At 46.9% G+C, this 17,732-nt stretch overlaps 1 protein-coding gene across 1 annotated transcript; it reads left to right on the top strand.

Moving 5' to 3' along the window:
• The first annotated feature begins 1,646 nt into the window (after window positions 1–1,646).
• On the top strand, window positions 1,647–17,552 carry APLF (aprataxin and PNKP like factor). Its single transcript, XM_032962585.2, has 12 exons — window positions 1,647–2,012; window positions 4,967–5,038; window positions 6,153–6,319; window positions 7,541–7,784; window positions 8,270–8,384; window positions 9,671–9,810; window positions 11,004–11,172; window positions 12,219–12,402; window positions 14,923–15,036; window positions 15,532–15,578; window positions 16,377–16,418; window positions 17,182–17,552. The coding sequence occupies exons 1-12, from the start codon at window positions 1,887–1,889 to the stop codon at window positions 17,364–17,366; spliced, it is 1,605 nt and encodes a 534-aa protein (XP_032818476.2). The 5' UTR covers window positions 1,647–1,886; the 3' UTR covers window positions 17,367–17,552.
• The last annotated feature ends 180 nt before the right edge of the window (window positions 17,553–17,732 follow it).

Genomic DNA, 17,732 nt, shown 5'->3' on the forward strand with positions numbered 1-17,732 from the left:
CACGGCCACCTCCACCTCATCACGTCCACCTCATCACGGCCTCCTCCACCTCATCACGACCTCCACCTCATCACGGCCACCTCATCACAGCCACCTCCACCTTATCACGGTCACCTCCATCTCATCACAGCCACCTCATCACGGCCACCTCTACCTCATCACGTCTACCTCATCACGACCTCCTCAACCTCATCACGGCCACCTCCACCTCATCACGACCTCCCCCACCTCATCACGGCCTCCTCCACCTCATCACCGCGACCTCCACCTCATCAAGGCCTCCTGCACCTCATCACGACCTCCTCCACCTCATCACGGCCTCCTCCACTTCATCACGGCGACCTCCACCTCATCAAGGCCTCCTGCACCTCATGACGGCCACCTCCACCTCATCACGACCTCCTCCACCTCATCACGGCCTCCTCCACTTCATCACGGCGACCTCCACCTCATCAAGGCCTCCTGCACCTCATGACGGCCACCTCCACCTCATCACGCCACCTCCATCTCATCACGGCCACTTCCACCTCATCACGGCCTCCTCCATCTCATCGCGGAAACCTCCACCTCATCAGGGCCTCCTCTACCTCATCACGGCAACCTCCACCTCATCACGGCCCCCTGTACCTCATCACGACCACCTCCACCTCATCACGGCCTCGTGCACCTCATCACGGCTGCCTCCACCTCATCACGGCCTCCTGCACCTCATTATGGTCACCCCCACCTCATCACGGCCGCCTCCACCTCATCACGGCCTCCTGCACCTCATTATGGTCACCCCCACCTCATCACGGCCGCCTCCACCTCATCACGTTCACATCATCACGGCCTACTCCACCTCATCACGGCCACCTCATCACGGCCTCCTCCACCTCATCACGGCCTCCTGCACCTCATCACGGTCACCTCCACCTCATCACATCCTCCACCTCATCACAACCACCTCCACCTCATCACGTCCACCTCATCACAGCCACTTTCACCTCATCACGGCCACCACCACCTCATCACGACCTCCTCCACCTCATCACGGCCACCTTCATCTCATCGCGGCCTCCTCCACCTCATCACGGTCACCTCCTCCTCATCACGGCCACCTCATCACGGCCTCCTCCACCTCATCACGGTCACCTCCTCCTCATCACGGCCACGTCCACCTCATCAGGGCCTCCTTTAGCTCATCACAGCCACTTTCACCTCATCACGGCCACCACCACCTCATCACGACCTCCTCCACCTCATCACGGCCACCTCCACCTTATCACGGCCTCCTCCACCTCATCACGGCGACCTCCACCACATCACGGCCACATCCACCTCATCATGGCCACCTCCACCTCATCACGTCCACCTCATCACGGCCTCCTCCACCTCATCACGGCCTTCTGCACCTCATAACGGCCACCTCCACATCATCACGGCCACCTCCACCTAATCACGTCCACCTCATCACGGCCACCTCCACCTCATCACGGCCACCTCGTCACGGCCTCTTCCCACCCCCCAACACTCGCAATGGGTTCAATCAATCCGAGGATCGCGATATCGATTTAAAGTCGTCGGAATCGATTCTCGCCGCTCGCCAAGACGCGTGCCGTTTTCACAGCGCGATTAACGAATCCCGCGGAGGTTTCAAGGGGAATATCGATTCCGATCCATAATCGATTCTATCACTTGGGTATCCCTCCCCTCGTTCGCGCGCCGTCACCCGAAATTGCTGCGCTCGTCGTTGTTGTTGTTAACTCCCCCTCCTGTCAACAACTCCCCCGCCTGTCAACAACTCCCCCTCCTGTCAACAACTCCCCCTCCTGTCAACAACTCCCCCTCCTGTCAACAACTCCCCCGCCTGGTCAACAACTCCCCGCCTGCTGAGGGAGGCGGCCATGTCGTCGTCGCCGAGGCGCGGGGCGCTGCTGAGGCCGCTGGGCGCGGGGCTCGCGGCCTCGCGTGGGGTCGTGGAGGTGCCGGGCAGCGGCGTCACCCGCATCGGTCGCGGCCCTCTACTTGGGGTGAGACAGCAGAGGGACACGGGGAGAGGGACACGGGGAGAGGGGAGAGGGACACGGGGAGAGGGACACGGGGAGAGGGACACGGGGAGAGACAGGAGAGGGACACGGGGAGAGGGACACGGAAGAGGGGAGAGGGACACGGGAGAGGGGAGAGGGACACGGGGAGAGGGGAGAGGGACACGGGGAGAGGGACACGGGGAGAGGGGAGAGGGACACGGGGAGAGGGACACGGGAGAGGGGAGAGGGACACGGGGAGAGGGGAGAGGGACACGGGGAGAGACAGGAGAAGGACACGGGGAGAGGGACACGGGGAGAGACAGGAGAAAGAGCCTCAAGTTCCACCTTTCTGAGCCCACCTACGAATCCAACTTGGGTTGGCCTATTCACCCGCTCCTGATTACTTTGTATTGAATCAACAGTTTGTTTAAAGCGCTTGAAGCTGCCCACGATGTTTGCGCTGCTGGATGAAGTCCACCCCGAGCTGCCACGATAATATTTTTAAAATTTATTTGTTTATCTTTCCAATACTTTGCACTCCTGGTGTGTTTTTCTATCGTTTGTTGTTGTAACGTTCTGACCTGCCCCGACTGGACATGTGTGAAAAAAATATCTTCATAGCTCATCGGGTTCCTTCAGTATGAATAAATATTCTGATGACAACCTTCTTTGGTTATTTCGGTAAAGTCACGTAGAATGAGAATAAAATAATAAATTGATAAAATAAAATAACACAATAATATTCTCACGACGTTTCGGCCACAACACAAGCGGCCTTCAAAGAAGATGAATCATTGCAGTCACGAAAGCTTTAAATCGAAAAATATTCTGATGACAAATTCTGACATTGAGCAGCTAGCCTCACGGCGGCTTCATCTCCACAGGCGGTCAACGTATCGGCGCGTTTCGTCTGTGGAAGCTCTTCCAACACCACCGTCGACCTTCGACCTGTCCAGCCAACGTGCTGCTCAGATTGCCCCACAAGTCCGTGTCTAACGGCTCTGACTCGCGTGCCATGCGTTGTTATTCCTGTAGGGGTCATCGCAAGCACGTTGAACTAAACTAAATTTATTTTACCAGGTAAGGGGCCGTGCATAAATGACGTCACGATATTTTGGACGAGTTTTGACCCCCCCCCCCTTCGTCACACGACGTCACAAAAAGTCAGACCCCCCCCTCAAATATGACGTCACAAAGCTCTGCCTACCCCCCCCACCAAAATTTTTTTATAAACCATGCTTCAAATCGCTTTAAACTATTGTCATTGTAGTGTGTATTTAATGTGGTGCTGCACTCTGATGTTGTAGGAGAAAACATTTATTAAAAAGTCTATTTAATTAAGTAGAACGTGTTGTCTATATTTATTTAAAGTTGCGCATTTTGATGTGACGTCATTTCTCAACCCCCCCCCCCTTCGTCACACATCGTCACAAATATCTGACCCCCCCCCCTAGGTGCGTGACGTCATTTATGGACGGCCCATAAGGTCCCACTGAGCAGTATGGGTCTTTTCAGAAGCGACCTGGCCACAAATGATAGCTCAACGCGCAGTGGCTTACTTCACGTGGAACTGTATAGCGGGCAAATACTCTAAACGCATGTTTCATACCTGTCAACCCCTTATCAGTGCCTACCTTATTATTACGGACCAATTCAGACCTTATTGGTCACCCCGTGCCCTTATAAATCTCAACGTCATCCAATAAAGTCCCATTGCAAGAGAAAAACACAATCAAGTAGACAATATTTTTGGCTCGTATTGAAACGGCTGTACGCCAAATGTACCTGAAAACTCAATTTCCCTGTACAAGAATCCAGATAAACTTTCTACAGACCTTGTTACAGATCATTTTGGTGTACATAGAAAGAGATAGTTTAACCGTTTAATAGGCTTGAGAGTTTCTAAGCGATTTAAGGTATTCATAGGAAAGGTTTAATTTGGTTAGATCGCGTAAATATAAATGTGTTGTTTACCTGCCACCACCCGACACAGCCAATTAGTAAGGTTTGTCACGTAAACACAACATGCCAATTAGTTGCTAGTTCAGCCGACCGGTGTGTTTGGGAGTAGATCCACAACATTTACAATTTGAGTACTGTGACGTTTCGCTGATAATATTGGTTGCGAAAGCTCACGTGTTGAACTGAGTTATAGTCGAAGTATAATAATAGTTCTGTTTTATATGCAAAACTGCATCTCAAAATACTGTACAACTCAACAGCAATAAAGTTGCCCCTCGCAAGACACGGCACACCCTAACCAAGGTCAACTCAGTTAAAGGCCGAGCAAACAAAAAGGTTTTCTAAATGGAATTTAAATAGTGGAAGTGACTTAATTTGGTGAATATGGAGCGTGAGTGCTTTCCACACCGTTAGAGCTCCGAACGCGAAGGCGGCAAGGCCCACCCACTTTCTCAGCGAGCTATAACCATGACACGCAAAACTTGGGATAATTTTGAGACTGAAAGGTCCAAAACAGTGGTAAATTACGAGCATCACATCGTCATACAGGGTGACCCAAATTACATGTTCACATTCGGAAAGAGCAAACCAGATGATACGCCAGGAGGTTGTAGTTTAAGTTTCTTGTATTACTGTTTGATGGAACCCCTTATGTCGATCGCACTAAGTGCATACTCCTCTTACTGCATTTAAACTTGCTTCGATGTTACAACTTTACAGGTCAAACTTGCACTGGACTTGTGCTATTTATGATCAATAGCTTTTCAGCTGCCACATGCCTTCAATATTTGATCAACTATATATCATCTTCCTGTCGTGAGGTCTTTTGCCACATCGGAAATCGGACAATTTCCCTGGGTAAACTTCCATCGATGCCTGTGGTGGAAGCAGGCTGACCATAGATGCATGCGTTCACACACTGCGGTGTGACTAAAACAATCCTTGGAGATTGTCATGGAAACGTTTGGCTATACCTCTGCGTGTTGTGTGTGCAGGTGACGGACAAAAGAGTGTCCAGAGAGCATGGACTGCTAGAGCTGGTCGAGGGCAAGCTGCGATTGAAGCCGGTACATGAACTCTTGTGTGCCAATAATCTCATCATCCTTTTTCCTACTAACGTTTGCCATTTTTAAATAGATCTGCCATGCAAATGCATCACTTTGCACGATTCCTTACTCGTACAAATCCACCATTTTTTTGTTCCAGTATTCTCAAATATGGTGCCGTGTGGTTTGTAGCAGGGTACATCTCAGAGAGAGCTTTGATTTCTGCCGGCGGGATAACAAGCACCTGATGAGCGCGGCTCGGTGATGCAGCCAAAGAAGTGCAATTTACTTTTATACGCTCGGCGAGAGACCTGATACAGGCTAGAGAAGATTGGTTTAGTGCGGGCAAGGTTGGAGAGAAAGATAAAAAAATATATATTTTTGTTTAAAGTGAACATTGAAATATATGATGAAGGATTTGAAAGGATCACGCTGTGTAGATACGGAGTGAATTGTGACTTGTTCTACCACTGGTTTACACCCTGTTAGTAGGAAGGACAACAAACATGGGCATCACCCACTTAAATAGCCAGTGTTTATATTGTGATGCCAGGCTATTCTATTGTTGCGTTTGGCAATATCTTCAGGAGTTAAATGCCAATTTCAGAGGTCTGATAGCCACGAGAGGGCTGCTGGAGGGAGTTTGTGTACTCTGGCTATTCCTCTATTGAAGGAGTGCAAACTATTTGGTCCATAGGTCACACACTGCAGCTTGTCTTTATCTTCTTTGGTTCTTTCGGTAAAGTCACGTAGAATGAGCATAAAATAATAAATTGCTAAAATAAAATAACACAATAATATTCTCACGACGTTTCGGCCACAACACAAGCGGCCTTCATCAGGTGAAGGGGACGAGACTGTCTGGAGGACAGCGCTGGAGTGTCTTGTCTTTAATTCTCCATTTATGAACGAGACGTGTGCATCGGCCTGTTGATGTTCTGATGCGTTTGGTGGTTGTGGTTGGTGGTTGTGGTTGGTGGTTGGTGGTTGTGGTTGGTGGTTGCATCGGTGTCTTCGAGCAATGTAAAAGCCAGGAGGTGCGATGTTTGGAGCGACACGCACCAAAGCACATGGCTAAAATGCCACTGTGACGATCTAACTTCGTTTCCCCCCCCGCTCCCTCCCTCCCCCGCAGCTGCACGTGAACCCGTGCTACCACGGCGCGCAGGGCTCTACGGCCCTGCGGCCGCTGCCCCGGGGTGAGTGGACGTGGCTGCAGCCGGGGGACCGTCTGGCGCTGCTTGCCGATGCCTTCGTGTACGAGGTCATCTACGTGCCCGAGGACGGTGGCCCTCATGCCGAGTGTGTAGTTTGTTTTTTTAAGCACCAATTTTTTTTTATTTACTTATATTTATATTGTTATTCAATAACCCAGAGTACAAAGTAGATTCGGATAAGGTGGGGGGGGGGTGGGGAGGCGGGGGTAAACCAAGCAGAAAACCTGGAACAAAACCTGGAGCAATGCACCCTCAAAATTAGGGACCGACCGGGGGCATCTGGGCTCACTGCCCTACTGCGGTTGGGGTAACAATCAGGGGCGGGGGGGGGGGTGGAGGATAATGTAACTAAACAGAACCAGAAATAAAATAGCATTAACAAAGTTACTGTAGTATCCAGAGTCCATCCTTTCTCCCCAGGCCCCATTTTCCCAGCTATTCATGCTGGATTCCAGCAAGAACGGGGACCATATGACCTCGTATTCACTTTCCCCTTTAATTTGTGGCTAAGATGTTCCATTCCTGCCAGGGTGAGGAGAGTTCTGTGCCAGAGTTTCCAGGGATGGGGTGGGGGGGTTCATACTTTAAGCACGAACTGTCAAAAGTAATTTCCTTCTCAACTGAGCATTTAGGCGCTGCCTATCTCTTCTTCATAAGCCCCTGAGCCAGTTGTGGAAGTGCCATGTTCCTGTGGCGGGTGCAAATCTATCCATAGGCCAACCATTGTTGCCTTCCCCACAACGTGGGATGGTAGGCCGAGTCAACCACTCAACAAATCTATTAAGCATTGTATCCATAACTGGTTTAATGTATTAAACTTTAAAACAATGTTCTATGTAAAAGTACCGTAGAATTCCTTGGTTATTTAATGTATTCCTTTGGCCACAAGGCATAGTCGTGTAACCATAGGTGATTGAAGCAATACATCACTTAAACCCTTACCCTGGAAGTCTTTGGGCAGTCGTGGTGGTGAGATGTTTACTAACTCGCCTGGTATACAGGAGGTCACGGGTTCGATCCCGACCCTGATGCCTATATTTTTGTAGTTTGCATGTTCTCCCTGTGGTCGCGGGATTTTTCTCCGGATTCTCTGTGTTTTCCCTCCACATTTATAATCACGTGTTTAGAGTATATGGCTGATATAAATGTCCACATGATAAACTACTTTGCTAGACTATCATATGTGGCCAGATGGCTTCTGAAAAAGAGCTATATAGCTCAGTGGGCCTTACCTGGTGAAATAAAAAAATCTTTATTTTAATGTTATAGTTTATGGTCCATTGTGTTTTTCTCCTTTGATGGACAGGGAAAGTGCTCAGGCCGATGATGAACGTCAGCATGCGGAAGAACAACTTGTGGGCAAGGAAGTTTTTCCTAAGGAAACAAAAGGAGAACGGGTCATCAATTCACCCAAGTCGGAACCTCGTACCAGCCAAGGAGAGCAGCAGAGCACTAGCTCGGCCCTGGCAGTGTCAGATTGTACTGGGCCTAAGAAAGAAAACGGCACATCCTGCGCTCCTGACACCAGCCAGAACCTCCCACATCCATCAGTACGTTAAAACCTGCAATGCAAAACAGTTCACGTTATTTTAAATATTGCGGTATAACCACAATGGATACTCCTTAAGATTTAAGTATTTCGCAAATACCGTTTCTCTCATATGAATTTCAGAAAGTGAGATCTTCACAATAAATGTCAAAGCTAGAATTTGCGTCACTTTTTGTAAACGTTTTCACGGGTTTTAAAAGCATGTTGTCGAAGATGATTCACTGGGTGACTCTTCGAGAAGCACCTTTTGACGAGATTAAATACATTCATCTGCTTCTGTAACAATTGAATGAGCTGCATGGACCGAATGACATCTTGTTTATAACCTGTCTTGTGTATGTCCTTACAAGTGGTGCATAAGACAAAAAAGCACATTTGCTTGTGCAACATAAGAATAAGCAGATATTCGACAGCTAGAAAGTAGATTCAAAGGGAAAAATGTGTTCATGAGCATTCAAGCTGACATTTTATATTCTCCATGAGCAGCAGGTGGATGCAGCCATAGGTGAGCAACCGAATATTCAGAGAGAGCGCAAGCTGCCGGCGTGGATGCTGACCGATGATGACGATGTGCAGGAGAAGACTCCCACCAAGTCCAAGGGTAACGTAACCAGACACGATTCCAACTTTCTGAAATAGATTTAATTGAGAGGTATAATTCACAGTTGGTCTCTTGGGTTATTTGCGTAAAACTCTCGTGCCGCGAATCAAACGTGGCCAAATGTACGACTCTTCAGTAGCAGTTGTTGTTGTTGGAGAGCAATCTCGCAACGTTTACATGGGCACCGACGTTTCGCTGGAGATCACATCCAGCATCATCAGGTTGTTATCAGGAGCTCCTTTCTCGAGATATGATGATGCTGGATGTAATATCAGGCGAAACGTCGGTACCCGTTTAAACATTGTGAGATCGCTCTCCCAACAACAACGGTGGCGATGGTGCTGCTGAAGTAGTGATACATTTTACACGTTGGATTCATGTGACTGTTATTAATTGGCTGTTGTGGGTGGAGCAGGGTTTACGACAAACATTTGTACACAACCTAACCCAAAATAAACCAATTTTAAGTAATAATATTAATATTGGTAATTAAAGCACACGTATAAAATTGGGAGGTATATTTTACTACATTTCACGCGACGTATTAGTAGCTGCAGTAATTTTTTTCATTCGTAAAAGGTTTTACTTTAATACGTGGGCCTCGAGGTGTGCATTGTGTGCATGTCGTTCGTGTGAAATCAAGCGAGGACAGAATAGACGTCATTCTGCTACATGGAGTGGTGGCCATGCACAGGTTTTTCACTTGTTGGAATGGAGCTGGATTAATATTAATTCCCATAAAGCTCCAGCTTTTTTCAGTTGTACAGTCATTTTGATTACGCAGGCATTATAAGGTGTTTCTGTGTATTGTGTAGCGGTTAGCGCACTGGACCCGGCGACCCGAGTTCGATTCCCGCTCACGGCCAACACCAGTGACGAACATCTGAACTAGTCCTGGGCCTCCTCCCCCAAGTTGGTTCAGCCTTAAATGAGTCTCTGGTACGATATGTAAACGTCACCACTGGAGAGAAAAAAAAGCAGCCCGGCGTGGTGCTGGCCACCCACCAACTTCGTGTGCCGTGCCGGCCTTCGTAAGTGCTCGCTAACAGCTCTTGCCCCAACAGTCTATTGAAGGCTTTGAAGGGGATATTTGTTTTTGTCTTTTTCTATGCATTGTATTAGGCAATAGGAAACCACTCATATCTTGTTTCTTGAATATTGTTGTTCTTTGATCAGAATTTGTTCATATCAAATGAAGCGTTTGATTAACATGGTAATGCGATGTCATGTGTACGGGATGCCAGTGTTGCTTTTGAAGCATTGCTTTGTGGTTTGTTGGAATTCAGGGGGGAAGGGCAAAGGCAGTGCGAAGCCACAAGCAGCAGCACATGGCCAAGGAGCTGGGAAGAGGAGGGGACCGGGGAGTGATGATGAGGATGAGGTGGAAATTGGGACTCAGAAAAAAAGAAAGATAACATCAACAAAGGTAAACAGAATGAAACGTTTTAAATTACGTTTATTCTGTAGAGCGGTCGCTCCCGACCCTCCCAGACCCCTGGGCGATGGGCAAGCATCACAATATCTTAGCAGACCACCATACGGTAAAAAAATGTATCTTAGTAACGGTTTCCCTTGCTTTACGCGGCTTTGATTTGTGCGATTTCACGTACATGCAGCTTAACCCACTACAACCCAAAATTCCCTCTGCGGTTTGAATTCACTCATATGCGGCTAACGGTCGGACGTGGGATAACATTGTATTTGTGTGTGTACGGTGTGCGCTACTCGGCAGGCAGCTGTCTCGTGCGGCGCATTGGTTTTTGGAATTGATCTCCCACAGAGAGCGGGGAAGCCTCTAACAGTTCCGCAGAGCCCTCTCAACAGCCTTTTGGACCACCAAGTGGTCTGCATACCACAGGTTGAGAACTCCTGCTATTGTTTGTAGGGTGTCCTACCAGGTGACACACTGGGAATAATGTGTCTCTCACAATCAGAAGGTTGCATTCACTTAAATATTATTAGTGTCCATATATAATGAGTTACATTTTTTAAGAAGTCTGAATGGGCTGTAAGGAGTCTGCATGGGCTGCAAGGAGTCTGCATGGCCTGTCTTCAGAAACGTGGAGGTTCTGCCCCTGGCTCAGAACTCTTCAACAGGATACAAGCACCTGGCCTTGCACATTTAAGTGGAAACCCACTTTGATATAAATGAACACGGCAACATAAATATAAATGAATATGTGACCGCATACTTTTCTCATGTCCCTCAAAATTATGAAAAACGTGCATTACTACTGCACCGCTGTTATATTTGTAAGGGTCGAGTGAGGGCATGCTTAGGTTTGGTGGGGATATGGGACTACATCCACAATTTGTGAAGAGCCACGAAGTAGGCAGGTGATTGGAGGAAACCGGAATGGGGTTTATTTGGTGGGAAAAGGAGAGGGGCTTCGAGGAACTTCTGGAAGGTTCCAGAAAGGTTGGGCAAGAGGGAAGGTAAATAAGGGGTGAGTGCGGGGGTGGGTGTCGGGTGCTGGAAAAGAAGGCTTCCTGGCGGTGAACGTGTGTTGTGGTGTGAGGAACGTCATCCCCAGCGCAGGATTTTCTCCCATGTGGGGGACTCTGTCGTACTCATGAGACAACTGCACATTAACTGTGCGATGTAAATGTGAACTGCAGGTCAAGGAGCAAGAGGAAGATCGGAAAAGCTCTTTTGGAAATGAGGAGCCTGGGAGTTGTGATGATCTGAATGAATTACCTGCAGAAAGTGACTTGGCCAGTGTGAATTCAGCAGGAGACCCAAGGCAGAAGGAAGAGGCAGTCCCCCTAGCACGGGAAGATCAACGTGGTGAGTAGTGGACGTTCCCCCGACAATCGACACATTGTGTAAAAGCCTCTGTCGTGCTCCCAACAGTAAACACGTGACGTTACCGAAAGAACCAAGAATATGAATCCCTGCAGTCACGAAAGCTTTAAATCAAAATTTAGTGGTGAGAAATGTTTTTTAGGAACGGTGTCACAGTTTCTTGGGAGCGATGTGTCCATATTTTTTTGTATCTATTGTCTGGCATCTCAATCAAATTGATTCACAGGTACGATTCCTAATTCGACAATCTATAATGCTTTTAGTAGCTAATATAGTCAACTATGATACAAATTGTTGTACTTGTAAAGTTTGCTATGTTTAAGTTGTGGAAAGCATGTAATATTTATGTTTGGAATGATCAACATTTATGGAAAATGGGCGTTCAGTGTAGTTCTTTGGCCTGTGTTGTTCATGTCGTTCAGTTCTATTTGGTAGGACTCTTAACAGAATGTTCAAACTCACAAGGTGAAATTGCAATTTCAAATCTTATGTTGAGGATTGGGGTCAATAAAATAGGCATCCACTTTCCTGGAAGTCTGAAGGGAAGGTTGTATGGGTAGACAGTTGTCTCCCATAGCAATACTGCTTTTCCAAACCTGGCTTAGAGCCACCAGCAGTGTTGAGCACCATCCACATCAACTGTAAGGGTGATAACGTTGACCTTGACGCAAAATGTAGTTTTCAATATGTTGTGATATGTGTGGATGAAGGGGTAAAAATAAAATATCCCCATTTAAAACAACCATACGAGAGGAGCTTTTCTTAACACCTTATGAAGCTGGTAATAACCTCCAGCGAAACATCGTATGTAAAATTGTCAACTTTGCTGGTTGTGCTGAGAAGCCAAATCATTTGGCACATTTGTCCACGTGACAACTTGATTTAATTGGCTCTGTTGGCTCGTGGAGGGTTATAGTTACAAAATTGACACGATACCTACATGATCTAACCCAAAACTATCTAATTATAAATGGTAAAACATATCCATATTGTGCGTCTTATGTATATTTGTCATGGTGTTTTTTCAGATGTTCCACAAACGTCATCTGGCCAGTCTGTAAGCTCGCAGCACTCATTGCAGCAGCAGCAGCCCGTGCAACCGGGGGGATCCCAGAGGCGTAGTCCCTCACCCGGGGACTCGGGCCGTGGGGAAGGAACCCCTCCCCAGAAGATGCAGCGCACGCCTTGCCTATACGCAGAGAGGTGTTACAGGTGGGTCTAGTTGGAATTTAAGAAACGTGTTACACATCTAGGAACGCTGCCATAGTGTCATGGACTTGCAATCCAGAGGTCTCCAGTTTGGTCCTGTGGTGTGGCAGTTGTAACAATGGTTCAGGTTTATTGCATACCCCCACCTCTGTTCACCCAGCAGTATAAACGGGTGGATGCACCATCGTCGAATGGTAGGTCACTCTTGATGAGGTAAAGTATCAAGAAACAATACAAATGATAACCTGAGACTGCGCAGAAATGTTCCCTTGAAACTAATTGTGGTGCCGAATTGTGCCATTCCATCGAATTGCCGACGAGTGATTTGATACACGTGTTCACTCTGACAAAGAACTTACAGTTTGAGATGTAGTGAGGGAAAAAAGTATTTGATCCCCTGCTGATTTTGTACGTTTGTCCACTGACAAAGAAATGATCAGTCTATAATTTTAATGGTAGCTTTATTTGAACAGTGAGAGAATAACAACAACAAAATCCAGAAAAACGCCTGTCAAAAATGTTATAAATGGATTTGCATTTTAATGAGGGAAATAAGTATTTGGCCCCCTCTCAATCAGAAAGATTTCTGGCTCTCAGTTGTGCTCCTAATCTCAGCTCGTTACCTGTCTAAAAGGCACCTGTCCACAGAAGCAATCAATCAGATTCCAAACTCTCCACCATGGCCAAGACCAAAGAGCTCTCAAAGGATGTCGGGGACAAGATTGTAGACCTACACACAGCTGGAATGGGCTACAAGACCACTGCCAAGCAGCTTGGTGAGAAGATGACAACAGTTGGTGCGATTATTCGCAAATGGAAGAAACACAAAAGAACTGTCAATCTCCCTCGGCCTGGGGCTCCATGCAAGATCTCACCTCGTGGCGTTGCATTGATCATGAGAACGGTGAGGAATCAGCCCAGAACTACACGGGAGGATCTTGTCAATGATCCCAAGGCAGCTGGGACCATAGTCACCAAGAAAACAATTGGTAACACACTACGCCGTGAAGGACTAAAATCCTGCAGCGCCAGCAAGGTCCCACTGCTCAAGAAAGCACATTATACATGCCCGTCTGAAGTTGCCAATGAACATCTGAATGATTCAGAGGACAACTGGGTGAAAGTGTTGTGGTTAGATGAGACCAAAATGGAGCTCTTTGGCATCAACTCAACTCGCCGTGTTTGAAGGAGGAGGAATTCTGCCTATGACCTCAAGAACACAATCCCCACCGTCAAACATGGAGGTGGAAACATTATTCTTTGGGGGTGTTTTTCTGCTAAGGGGACAGGACAACTTCACCGCATCAAAGGGACAATGGACGGGGCCATGTACCATCAAATCTTCGGTGAGAACCTCCTTCCCTCAGCCAGGGCATTGAAAATGGGTCGTGGATGGGTATTCCAGCATGACAGTGACCCAAAACACACGGAGTGGCTGAAGAAGAAGCACATTAAGGTCCTGGAGTTGCCTAGCCAGTCTCCAGACCTTAATCCCATAGAAAATCTGTGGAGGGAGCTGAAGGTTCGAGTTGCCAAACGTCAGCCTCGAAACATTAATGACTTGGAGAAGATCTGCAAAGAGAAGTGGGACAAAATCCCTCCTGAGATGTTGTGCAAACCTGGTGGCCAACTACAAGAAACGTCTGACCTCTGTGATTGCCAACAAGGGTTTTGCCACCAAGTACTAAGTCATATTTTGCAGAGGGGTCAAATACTTATTTCCCTCATTAAAATGCAAATCAATTTATAAAATTTTTGACATGCGTTTTTCTGGATTTTTTGTTGCTATTCTGCCTCTCGCTGTTCAAATAAACCTACCATTAAAATTATAGACTGATCATTTTTTTGTCAGTGGGCAAACGTACAAAATCAGTAGGGGATCAAATACTTTTTTCCCTCACTGTAAGGCTGTGTGAATGTGAGGTAGGGGAAGTGGTCTCAAAAGTGAAGTTAGCAACAAGTTTATTCAAAACCCTTGCAAGTTGACATAGCCAAGAATGCCGTACTGTCTTTTGAATAAATAGCTTTGTTAGTAAGCCTCTAGTTTTAGATATTAGGAGGCATAGAAAGATTTTCTGTGAGCAATCTCAAGATATTGACATTGGGTGCCACGGTGGCGAGATGTTAACTACCTCGCCTGGTATGCAGGAGGTCGTGGGTTCGATCCCTACCCTGACGCCTGGTGTATATTTTGAGTTTGCGTGTCTCCCCGTGGTCGTGTGGATTTATCTCCGGGTCCTCCAGTTCTTCCCTCCACATTCAGAATCATGCGTTTAGAGTATTTAGCTGCTCGAGATTTCCACATGATAAGCCACTTTGTTGAGCTATCATTTGTGACCAGGTCGCTTCTGATAAAGAGCTGTACAGCTCAGCGGGCATTGCGTGGTAAAATTAATAATTTTTAGATTATATGCCAAATATAGGATTTGAATATTAGCTTTCTACATTGTTGACCGTCTTAGTTGAATTCCGTGTGGTGCTCAGATAATCCCCAACACTGACATTTTGTTATGCTGCTGACAGGAAGAACCCATTGCATTTCCAAGAATGCAGCCATCCCGGGGATCTTGATTATGTGGTGGATGAAGTGGCAGATACTGATAAGCCCGACTGTCCATACGGCACTTCCTGCTACAGGTGACTCATGGACACACTATCACAAGCATTCATGTCTCCAGTAGGGAATCGATCTGTATAGTATATGGTCTAATGACCTTTTCATGATTGTACACTCAATCAGTGACTTCGGCATAATGAACCCAAGATGACTCGAAGTGTCTTTGTGAGTGTTCCCTTGAGATGGCAAAATGTAATTTTCGTATAATATAAGTAGAGTTATATCAATTTACAATTACTGTTGCATTTTATGGGGCCTGATTCTACAGAGCAGTTATTGCATTCGAAGAGGTTAGCTGTAGAGAGTTGGAAGTCTGTCGAAATGAAATGATAATCAATTACTTTGAGGGAGATTTCAACCGAATGTAGTGTTTTTGTTGAGCCGTGGCCATTGTAGTGTGAACGCCGTTCTAAATCCGTTTAGCGCCGGTTTGTAATTCTAATATTTGAGCATCGCTTCAATCAGTTTGCCCGGTTGTGATGGAGGAGACTAACATTAATATTTTTCCATTGCAGACAGAACCCGCAACACAGGATGGCATTCAACCACACGAATCCCCCAGGTACCCCTTGCTATTCTCATAGAATCATGGCTTACATACATTTTTGTCTGTGCTCGAATTGATTGACCTCATTGCATTATTGTAATGGCCCAGGTGTTCTATAAACAGCTCTTGTCAATAAACCAAACCACACGGGCACCAAATATTCACCACCCGGGTATTCCAGAGTCTTGGCCAACCACGGAATATGTGGTGGTAGTGTGTTGCATGTGCTGGTGTGTCGTGTTTAACATCGTCTTTGTGGGGAGTGATAGTGCGGTGGTTAGTGCACTGCGCAATGAGCCTGGCAGCCCGAGTTCGATTCCCGCTCATGGCCACCAACACCAGTGACGATTATCTGGACCGGTCCTGGGCCTCCCCTCGGTCGACTCGCCCTCAAATGAGTACCTGGTGTGGTGTGTAAACATCGCCACTTGGGAGACGAAGGCGGCTAGGCGAGGTGTTGGCCACCCACCCCCTCGTGCTCTGTGCTGGCCTTCACAGGTGCTCGCTAACAGCACTTGCCCCAACAGTCTGCTAAGGCTATACAGGGCGATCGTTGTCTTTGTTTAGCATAGGATTCATCATGAAGCTGATTGAAGCTTCCAATTGTGGCAGCTTGTAAAGTCCATGTACAAATGTGTGACCGCCTTAGCCCATTGGTACAAAATTTTCCAATATCTTATTTTAGGGGTCCCCACTTCACCGATATATTCTGTAAAATTTGATGACTACGGTTGCCATTGTCTGTAAATAAGCATTGCCAAACTATCATCTTGTCATCGAACGTTGTATTCTAAAATGCTGTCCCACGTGCAGTTGCAGGGACCCGGCGATCACAAAGGAGAACTACCAAGAGAGGTACATGTTGTAGAGTTGTTTGTGGGCACAGTTCAACGCAGTTTCTGAATATAGTTAAATGCTATCCATGCAAATACAGCTCTCAAATACTGTATAACCATAGCAGGCAACATTTATGACGTTGATTAGTATTGGGTGAAGTACGTCTAATTTTGGCGCAAGTTTTTTATGGGGTGTGACGTCACTTAGCTTCTTGTCCTTGCAAACCTCAAGCAGCATTATCCTTCATCCAGAGGTGTAATAAAAAGCGCCGGATTTATTATAAATATTATTTAATCTTTGTCAACCACCGCTGGATTCCATCGCTGGTATGACGGGTCCCACGGCCCACCTCGAGAGCCAGCGTGGGCTCCCTCATGGACTGCGTGGACCTCGTTCGTCAGGGTGACGTCTTAGCCATCACCCGAGACATGAATCAGAACTCATGCCATGGTGTGGTGCTCTGTTTGGTTGTAGTCGGCTCTCCCTCGCTGTTGATGCCCACTGGCCTATTGGAGCCTCGTCTGCCCTTGGCATACCTATGATGGCCCTGTTGTCAAAGACATTGGCTATTGAAAACCCATCTGCCTCGAGTAGTTGTACTGCACTAGGAGGTCTGTTACCCTATACTTGCTGCTGCCCATTAGTCCTTTGGTTTCAAATGACTTCTGCTCATGATGTAGTCCAGTACCGGGACTAAGATGGGTGGGTTGAGTTTAGGGAGTCCAACCGGCGTCGTTGCCTGTCGGACCGCTCGCTAAACATCCCCACATGTGACTTTCAGCGAACGATGAGGACAGCGGTGATGACGGCGAAGACTCCGACCTGGAAGACAGCTTCATTGACGATGACGATTATTCGGAGGGTGAGGAGGGCTCGGAGTGGGATCCAGAGCTCTCGGACGGAGAGGAGGATCTTAAAACGCTCAATAAGGAGGCCAAGCAATTCATTCGCAAGAAAAAAGTGTAGCGACTTGATCTCGTGGTAACATTTCGCTTTTTTCAAACGTTTTATAAATTGTGTTTTCCCAGATACGCAAGGTAGTGGAGATTGTTTGTATTGTTAATTAAAATGTTTTAAATATCTGTTTTAATAAATTTACTCATTTGATTGGAAGTGCTTCACAATAATTGCACATTAAAGCGATGTACAGAATTTAGCGGTGTGTATTTTTAAAGCCACACTTAAATGCTTTTTCTATGGAACATTTGTATGCTTATGTTGCTGAATGTGCCAGAAAGTTTTCAATGTCGGTGCTAATCGGACTCTAAACCATGACTTGGGGGGTGTGTTAATGACAGCAGAGTTGTTTAACCTTAGGCCAAGGCTCTGACA

The sequence above is a fragment of the Petromyzon marinus genome, chromosome 29 (assembly GCF_048934315.1).
Source record: "Petromyzon marinus isolate PM22_M1 ecotype Great Lakes invasive population chromosome 29, UKy_Petmar_22M1.pri1.0, whole genome shotgun sequence".
NCBI classification, from domain to species: Eukaryota; Metazoa; Chordata; class Hyperoartia; order Petromyzontiformes; family Petromyzontidae; genus Petromyzon; species Petromyzon marinus.

What these genes read in the sequence shown, in the direction of transcription:
- APLF (XM_032962585.2), top strand. Translation starts at nt 1,887, where the DNA reads ATGTCGTCGTCGCCGAGGCGCGGGGCGCTGCTGAGGCCGCTGGGCGCG. An exon ending in TACGGCACTTCCTGCTACAG is followed by an intron (nt 15,037 to 15,531) that starts GTGACTCATGGA and finishes TTTCCATTGCAG; the next exon opens with ACAGAACCCGCAACACAGGA. An exon ending in CAACCACACGAATCCCCCAG is followed by an intron (nt 15,579 to 16,376) that starts GTACCCCTTGCT and finishes TCCCACGTGCAG; the next exon opens with TTGCAGGGACCCGGCGATCA.